Raw genomic sequence first — 8203 nt, forward strand, 5'->3', positions numbered from 1 at the left:
AATTAATTTCTTCTACAGATGCAGCCATTACAGAAAACAAGAAAGATGCCATCATATTGTAGGACAGCTCTCTCCATCGCAAGCCTTTGCCTCACACAGAACAACACAGCACAGTACAGTACTTGTATGGTACCTCGGCCACCGCTGTCGGAGCTGCAATCTAGGGTCCTCCCCTCCAATCTGATGGATCCGCATATGTCAATTCCCAGCTCTAAGCCACTAAAGCAGCCCGTCTCGTGCCTCTCACATGGAGACAACTACTAGCTAGGGGCAGATAGCGCCAGACGATATCTCTTGTTTTAGGTAATTTTCTGGTACAATGGGGCCCGTGCTGCTACGGATTACACAGAGGGCGTCTGGTCTGTTTGATGGACCAGTTTTGCTTGTGGAACCTGCGATTTGACTGACCGAGTCTCTTTCTGCCCATCACGAGGAGACCCCGCCATGGTCAATCAGGTACCGACAGAGTACCGGGTACGGGAGTACAGATTACGGAATTGTGTCAAACTGCCCCTCCATCTCCATCCCTTGCGTCTGGCCTTGAGTCTTGTTGCCCAAGCATAAAACCCAACCTCGAACCTCATCTCACCACCGCTTTTTCTTTTGTTCATTCAACTCATCTCTCGTCGATAACTAAATCATCATCATCATGGTCGGACGTCTAGCTGGCAAAAACGCCATCATCACCGGTGCTGCGGGGTGAGTTTTGCGTTGAATATCCATCCTCTTGTTCCCCTTTCCTTCCTATCCAACCTCTATCCGTCTATATCGCGTGAGAGCCAAAGTGAGCCCAACTCAACAGCTGCTAACAATGACTCATGAAAACAGAGGCATTGGTCTTGAGACGGCAATCCTCTTCGCCAAGGAGGGCGCCAACGTCCTCCTGGCCGACATCTCCGAGCCCGCGCTGGAAAAGGCCGTGGCCAAGGTCAAGGAGCTCGTCCCCGCTGCCACTCGCCTAGAGACTCGCGTATGTTTATTTTCATTCTACATTCACCACATGAACCCGGGGCTCATATCCATGTACAGAAATGCGACGTCTCCAAGGAGGCTGACGTCCAGGCCATGATCGAGTCCCTCGACAGCTGGGGCGGCCTCGACGTCATCTTCAACAACGCCGGCATCATGCACGCCAACGACGACGACGCCATCAACACCCCCGAGGCCATCTGGGACCTCACCCACAACATCAACGTTAAGGGCGTCTGGTTCGGCTGCAAGCACGCCGTCCTCGCACTCCGCCGCAACAAAAAGACCAAAGGTTCCATCATCAACACCGCCTCCGTCGTCGCCCTCGTCGGCGCAGCCACCCCGCAGCTCGCCTACACGGCCTCCAAGGGCGCTGTCCTCGCTCTGACTCGCGAACTCGCCATGGTGCATGCTCGCGAGGGATTCCGCTTCAATAGTCTGTGTCCCGCGCCGCTCAACACCCCGCTGCTGCAGGACTGGCTGGGCGACGACAAGGCTAAGAGACAGCGCCGCGAGGTGCACTTTCCCACGGGTCGTTTTGGCGAGGCTGTTGAGCAGGCTCACGCTGTTGTGTTTTTGGCTAGTGATGAGGCTAGCTTCGTCAACGGCAGCGACTTTGTCGTGGATGGTGGTATGAGCAAGGCGTATGTCACTGCTGAGGGACCTGCGGCACCGGCGCCCACCAACAACGCCCTGAAGTCTTCTCTGGAGTGATGGATGGATTTGTATGATTAGTTGACGAAAATAAATAAAAAGAGACAAAAGAATGCAAGTAATAGAATTAGTGTCAAGTATCATGATGAATCACATTCATGTGTTGTAAATTGTATATCCAAGAAGAAATACTCGAAATATGTACCCAACTCCGTCCAAATGCCTCCTATATATTTACATATGCATAATGCTACTCTTTCTGTTATTTCTTTTATTTTCCATTTTTTAACAATTTCTTTTTTATATCCCTTTTTACTTAGTCAAACTGGCCTTCCGTGTTGCCCTCACCCATGCTCTTGCTGCTGGAGCTGCCGCTCTGAATAGCACCCAAGATGCCATCAATGTAGCTCGCTCCACTCCACTTCTGGTGCGTCAAAACATCACAGCCCAGCTCCTTCTCTCGCCTCTGCACAATCTCCACATACGCCTTCATGCCGTCCGTCTTAAACTTCTTGGCCAGCTCGTTGGTGATGGTGGCCGTCGAGTGGAGACCGGCCAGCGAGATGAGCTGCAGCGTAAAGCCCTCCTTGGCAATGTCCCAGATGAACGACTTGAGCTTCTCGTCAGTGAAGCCGTGGGCCATCCAGTTGAACGAGGGAGACAGGTTGTAGACGAGAGACTTGCCGGGGTTGGCGGCACGCACGGTGCGGCCCAGCTTGGCGGCGACTTCGACATTGGGGTCGCCAGTTTCAACCCAGAGGAGATCAGCGTAGGGGGCAAAGGCCAGGGCACGCTTAGTAGCAGCCTCCATGCCGGCACGGAAGTGGTAGTAGCCCTCACGAGTGCGAGGCACGTCCCAGTTGAAGTAGACGGGAGTCTTGGTGTACTCGGAAGCGAGATGGCGGCGGCGAGAGATGCCCATGTCGCGATCCTCAGCTACGGCAGAGAGATATGCGTCAATCTTTGCCTGGGCGACGCCCTCCTTTTGCATGTGCTCGACAGCAGCTTCGTCAAAAGTCACCAGCCTGCTGTTCTTCACCCACTTGGCCTCATAGACATCAATCTCGGCGCCTGTGGCCCCCTTGGCCTCCATCGCCTGCAGCGTTTCGGCGAGGGGCTCGATGGTGGGGTCAGCAATTCCGAGGATGAACTCGTGATCACGAACGTCGATGGCTGACGAGATGAGACGGCCGGATTCCGAGTCGGTACGGGCAATGACCAGGTTCTCAGAGCCCATGACGTCCCACTGGAAGCGGGCGGCGTTGAGACGGTTGATGTGCTCGCCCGTGGGCACCAGGACTTTGCCCGCCAAGTGGCCGCACTTCTTGCCGCCGTGAAGCTGGTCCTCAAAGTGTACCGCAGCCGCGCCATTCTCGGCAAACAGCTTGGCCAGCTTAAGCACGGCAGAGAGACCTCCGTGGCCGGTGTCACCATCGGCGATGATGGGGCGGAGGTAGTCGGTATAGGGAGTCTTGGCCCGCTCCTCGGCGGTCAACTTGCGGCGGGTGTCCCACTGCTTGCGGTCGTGCATGGACTGGGCCTTGGCGAGGCGCTGGACCTGGTTGGGGACGGTGTTGTAGGGGTAGTCGCCAAAGTCGGGAGACACTTCGTTGGTGCTGGTCAGGACGGAGGAGCAAGCCCAGCCGGAGATGTAGAGGACTTCCTGGTGAGGGGCCTGCTGGGTCATTTGGACGGGATCGATGGCGCCCACTGGTTGAAGAAAGCAGAAGTTAGTGATTGTCTTTGTGATCATGATAGTCCGTGATAGTATGACTTACTTGTGTGAATAGGTTCGCCCTTGGCCTCGCGCTCGCGGATCAGGTTAAACAGCTTGGTGGCCATGACGGAGCTGGGGTACTTGATCAACTGGGTGCCGCGCTTGGAGGCGACATCTGCGGCGCTGTACGGGCGTCGAATGCCGGCATAACGAGGCGATGCCCACCACTCTTCAATCTCCTTGACCTGGGCCTCATAGAGCGCATCCTCCGCCTGGCCGGCCTTTTGCGCCTCGGGCAGCAGCTGATAGGCGTCGGCTGGCGCTGCGTGAGCGATGGTCTGAGTGGGAGCAGCCATGTGAGCGGTTGTTGCAATGGCGCGGATGGCAACAGAGCGCGGGATGGATCGACGAAGAGCGGCGGACGCAGAGGAGGAGGCCAGAGAGCACGCCCGCTGGGGAGCTCGTGAAGCTATTCGCATCATCTTTCGATAAGGTACTGTCACTGTCACTATCGAGATATCGAAACAGACAAGACAGAACTGATGCCGATAATTCGATTACCGAGGCAAAGATGCGTTCGCGGATTTCGATGTCGTTTCTGCTTTATATCCCTGGCCACTTACTCGCCCGTTGGCCACTTTAGGACATGTTTGCCGCATCGATTTTCCTCATTTCCAAGCAGCCCAGCTTTGATGCTCGGCTCAAGCCAAAAGAGGGCCGATACAGGCGCGGCTGACGCAGATTGGCCAATCACGCGGCGCGGGGCTACCGACGGACCGACCGGGCGGCTTTCTTCGGCTGTTTTGAAAGCGGTGACGGAAGGCGGGCTGCCGTTTTGCTGGGCTGGAGCTGGACTGTCTCGGGCTTGGCTGCTTTTTGGGTGTAAGATGAGACGTTAAAGGAACTTTTTTGTTGTGGTCCAAGATATCTCGGTTCTTTTTTTTCTTGTCTTTTTTCTTCTTCTTTCCCTCCTCTTATCATCGTTGCGTGCAAGAAAGGAAACGAATCGTCCACTGTAAGTTCCCCCCTAATCTTATCAGCGATAGCATCAATGGGCTCTACCTTGGGTACTTGTACTTGTAGCTAACCACCAGCTGCTTCTGCCCCGCCATCAGCAGCTCGGCTCAATCATCATCACAATGGCTCTCAACCTCACCACGTCGGCTCGAGCCCTGCGCTCCTTCAAGGTCAGTGAATTCGCCATCGATTGATTCTGGTAGCAGCTCAATTGACACTCAGCTATTCAAATCCACAGCCCTACACTCGTGCTGCTCTCCTTGCCAACGCCGCGCGATGCTACTCTACCGCTGAGCCCGATCTCAAGACGACCCTCAAAGAGGTCATTCCCGCCAAGCGCGAGCTGCTCAAGAAGGTCAAGGCCCATGGCAACAAGGTCATTGGCGAGGTCAAGGTCGAGAACACCCTCGGCGGCATGCGTGGCCTCAAGGCCATGGTCTGGGAGGGATCCGTCCTCGATGCCAACGAGGGCATTCGCTTCCACGGCCGCACCATCAAGGACTGCCAAAAGGAGCTCCCCAAGGGCAAGACTGGAACTGAGATGCTCCCCGAGTCCATGTTCTGGCTGCTCCTGACTGGCCAGGTCCCCTCCGTCAACCAGGTCCGCGAGTTCTCCCGTGAGCTCGCCTCCAAGGCCCAGATCCCTGCCTTTGTCAACAAGATGCTCGACGAGTTCCCCAAGGATCTGCACCCCATGACCCAGTTTGCCATTGCCGTCTCGGCCCTCAACTACGAGTCCAAGTTCGCCAAGGCCTACGAGCAGGGTCTCAACAAGGCTGACTACTGGGAGCCTACCTTTGACGACTGCATTTCTCTGCTCGCCAAGCTGCCCACCATTGCTGCCAAGATCTACCAGAACGCCTACAGAGGCGGCGGTGCTCTCCCTGCCGAGGTGGACCTTGAGCAGGATTGGTCTTACAACTTTGCTGCCATGCTCGGCAAGGGCGGCAAGGAGAACGAGGACTTCCAGGACCTCCTCCGACTCTACCTTGCTCTCCACGGTGACCACGAGGGCGGCAACGTGTCTGCTCACGCCACTCACCTGGTCGGCAGTGCTCTCAGCGACCCCTTCCTCTCTTACAGTGCTGGTCTCCAGGGTCTGGCCGGTCCTCTTCACGGGTATGTTTTCTTCGTCCTCTATGGCCCACTTACGAAGTCGAACTGTATACACTAACAACCTTTACTCTAGTCTTGCCGCCCAGGAGGTTCTTCGCTGGATTCTCCAGATGAAGGAGGCCATCCCCGCCAACTACACTGAGCAGGATGTCCACGACTACCTCTGGTCTACCCTCAACTCCGGCCGTGTCGTGCCTGGTTACGGCCACGCCGTTCTGCGTAAGCCTGATCCTCGATTTGAGGCTCTCATGGACTACGCCGCTTCCCGCCCCACCATTGCCAAGGACCCCGTCTTCCAGCTGGTTGAGAAGAACAGCCGCATCGCTCCCGAGGTCCTCAAGAAGCACGGCAAGACCAAGAACCCTTACCCCAACGTCGACAGCAGCTCCGGCGTCCTGTTCCACCACTACGGCTTCCACGAGACCCTATACTACACCGCCACCTTTGGTGTCTCGCGTGGTCTGGGTCCCCTTGCCCAGCTCATCTGGGACCGCGCCCTGGGTCTCCCCATTGAGCGCCCCAAGAGCATCAACCTCGAGGGTCTCCTGAAGCAGGCCGAGAGCAGCTAAAGAATGAAAACTAACGTTGAAATGAAACATGTATGAAGAAAATTGGTCGAGGTTGGAGTATCGGGCATGAGTGTTTTTGAGAGAGCACGTGTATATATATATCATCTTATAGCTTGTCTAAAATCGACTGACCTTGTTCTGTTTTGAAAAGGTCGTAGACTCTTTTCGACTCATGTTGGCGTGTCATGTGCTGTGTACTGCTTATCACTTTTTAGGTAGCCAATTTGCCTTGACCATTCTGCTTGGTACTAGGTTCTTGTACACTAGAGACGGGTGAACCTGCCACATCTCGACCCCTTTGTAAGAATGAGTTGTTTAACATTAACGCTGGGCATGCATGAACGGGACTATTCCAAAAGCTACACTAAAGGCCAGTCCAAGTATCAAAGCCACCAAAAAAGCCAGTGCCTGTCCAATACCTTTCTTAAACTCACGATCACTCTCAGCATCCCTCTCCCTCTCCCTCTCCCTCTCCCTTTCCCTTTCCCTTTCCCTTTCCATTTCCCTTTCCATTTCCCTTTCCATTTCCCTTTCCATTTCAGCCTCTTCCCTCACTTTCTCAGCCTTCTCCATTTCTTTTTGAACATCTATTGCTGAATTCTTAACATCCGCATTTGCAGAAACACTTAACTGAAGACTAAATATTTGGTGCCCGCTCACTATCGTATGCGTTCCGGTAGCACAAATAGTAGACCACGCAATGGCTGTTTCTTTTCCCCAGAGCGCTTCTGGAGGCCTTTCGGCATCTATAAATTCTGACTCGACATCCCCAGCATTGACGGCCAGTAGATCAAAATAGTAAGTAAACGATCTTGTGCTTAGTTGTTCAGCCTAAAGGACAAGGAGAACTGCCGTGCCCTTGTCACACCATCCAATTTCTTGAAACACATTAGCACCCGACGCTTCCCTGTCGACTTGCATATGAAAGACAACCTTTTCCCCGACAAGAGGCGTTATCGGCAGCCTCATCTTCTCCTGGAATCCTGTGTATTCTTTGGGATACACCGCCACCAAACTTATTTCTGGAGGCAGAGCTAGAGTGAACTCATTGTGCTGATAAATGTCGCTCAATGACCTCGGCTCCTTCATCTTGACAAACTTGTCAAATACCACCGTTTGAAAAGAAACAGGATATTGATGAGATTTCAACACCAACTGCAAGGGGTTGGACCGTACATAGTGATTGCTTCCTGTATTGATGGCTTGGATGCCCACAACTGTTGAGAGTTCCGTGTCCTGAAAGCACTTGAGGCCAATGAAGCCGTCCTGGTATAGAGCGCAGCTAAGTGATATTCACCCATTGCCGAGTAGAGTTGACGCACCGGCCGTGCTGGTGAAAAACGGAGTGGTAGTCACCTCACCTCACTGGCCAATTCTTTCGGCGATGAGGCAAATAAGCCGCGATACGGGCCTTCGGATGCAGACTCTTCACTGACCCGCCAGGCAAACAAGGAATCGTCCTGAGTTTGCTTTACAATCTCCTCCTGCAAGCGAGTGAAAGCATTCCTCCCCTCGCCGTATATCATGGGCATGTTGACATCGAATATTCCCATGCAATGTCTTCTGCACGAGTCGTCTCTCGTTTTGCAGCCTAGTTCATGCGGTTTGCAACGCTGGTCTGGTCTAACCGCATGTCCCTAGTAAGAATGTTGCAGGGAACTCGAGTGATCTGTTCCAGAATCTCTCCAAGATCCGTCTTTCGGCCGATTGTGGTCCATTTGGCTCCAAAAAATACAATTTCCTTCGGCGCAAGCAATTCCTGCAATGTCCAGCCCCGGGTAAACCATCTGCAGTGTTCAATCGACGAAGAGCTTGTTATCGGTGGCTTTATGTCCTCGGAAGCGTCTTCGAGATAAGCATAGCACATGGCAGCGTCGCGATACCACCTAAACATGGAATTGATAGCCTCGCTCAGCTCGGAGCTGCTTTCTTTGTTAATACAACACGTATCTATCCACGCGTAGCTAAAGCCACCTTTGAGGGCTTTTTCACATGTCTGTTTGATCTTGGCGAAGTCCGATCTTGTTGCTCTCGTAGACGGATTGGTGAGATCCGCAAAAGTCACCTCCTCAGGGCCCCAGGTGTGGGAGAGGATTGCATATGGAGGTGGAAGTTTAGGAAACCAGGTGAACTCCAGCGTTCTGGTATTAATTAGACGGAT

At 53.8% G+C, this 8203-nt stretch overlaps 5 protein-coding genes across 5 annotated transcripts; 2 read left to right on the plus strand and 3 right to left on the minus strand.

The window, feature by feature from the left end:
• Nucleotides 1-649: 649 nt before the first annotated feature.
• Nucleotides 650-1683, plus strand: M431DRAFT_487378 (hypothetical protein; the record flags this gene model as incomplete). The annotated part of the gene is made up of 3 exons (XM_024916472.1): nt 650-699; nt 829-970; nt 1030-1683. The coding sequence occupies 3 exons, from the start codon at nt 650-652 to the stop codon at nt 1681-1683; spliced, it is 846 nt and encodes a 281-aa protein (XP_024768327.1).
• A 256-nt stretch (nt 1684-1939) lies between these two features.
• M431DRAFT_487379 (hypothetical protein) lies at nt 1940-3822 on the minus strand (the record flags this gene model as incomplete). Its single annotated transcript, XM_024916473.1, has 2 exons — nt 1940-3333; nt 3402-3822. The coding sequence occupies 2 exons, from the start codon at nt 3820-3822 to the stop codon at nt 1940-1942; spliced, it is 1815 nt and encodes a 604-aa protein (XP_024768328.1).
• A 657-nt stretch (nt 3823-4479) lies between these two features.
• M431DRAFT_99386 (hypothetical protein) lies at nt 4480-6042 on the plus strand (the record flags this gene model as incomplete). The annotated part of the gene is made up of 3 exons (XM_024925145.1): nt 4480-4527; nt 4596-5476; nt 5547-6042. The coding sequence occupies 3 exons, from the start codon at nt 4480-4482 to the stop codon at nt 6040-6042; spliced, it is 1425 nt and encodes a 474-aa protein (XP_024768329.1).
• Nucleotides 6043-6980: 938 nt separating this feature from the next.
• Nucleotides 6981-7744, minus strand: M431DRAFT_513460 (hypothetical protein; the record flags this gene model as incomplete). The annotated part of the gene is made up of 1 exon (XM_024920027.1): nt 6981-7744. A coding segment is annotated over exon 1 (175 nt), but the record flags the coding sequence as incomplete, so codon positions are not given.
• M431DRAFT_546317 (hypothetical protein) lies at nt 7383-8203 on the minus strand (the record flags this gene model as incomplete). The annotated part of the gene is made up of 1 exon (XM_024921208.1): nt 7383-8203. A coding segment is annotated over one exon (570 nt), but the record flags the coding sequence as incomplete, so codon positions are not given.

The sequence above is a fragment of the Trichoderma harzianum genome (genome assembly GCF_003025095.1).
Source record: "Trichoderma harzianum CBS 226.95 unplaced genomic scaffold M431scaffold_23, whole genome shotgun sequence".
Taxonomy (NCBI): domain Eukaryota; kingdom Fungi; phylum Ascomycota; class Sordariomycetes; order Hypocreales; family Hypocreaceae; genus Trichoderma; species Trichoderma harzianum.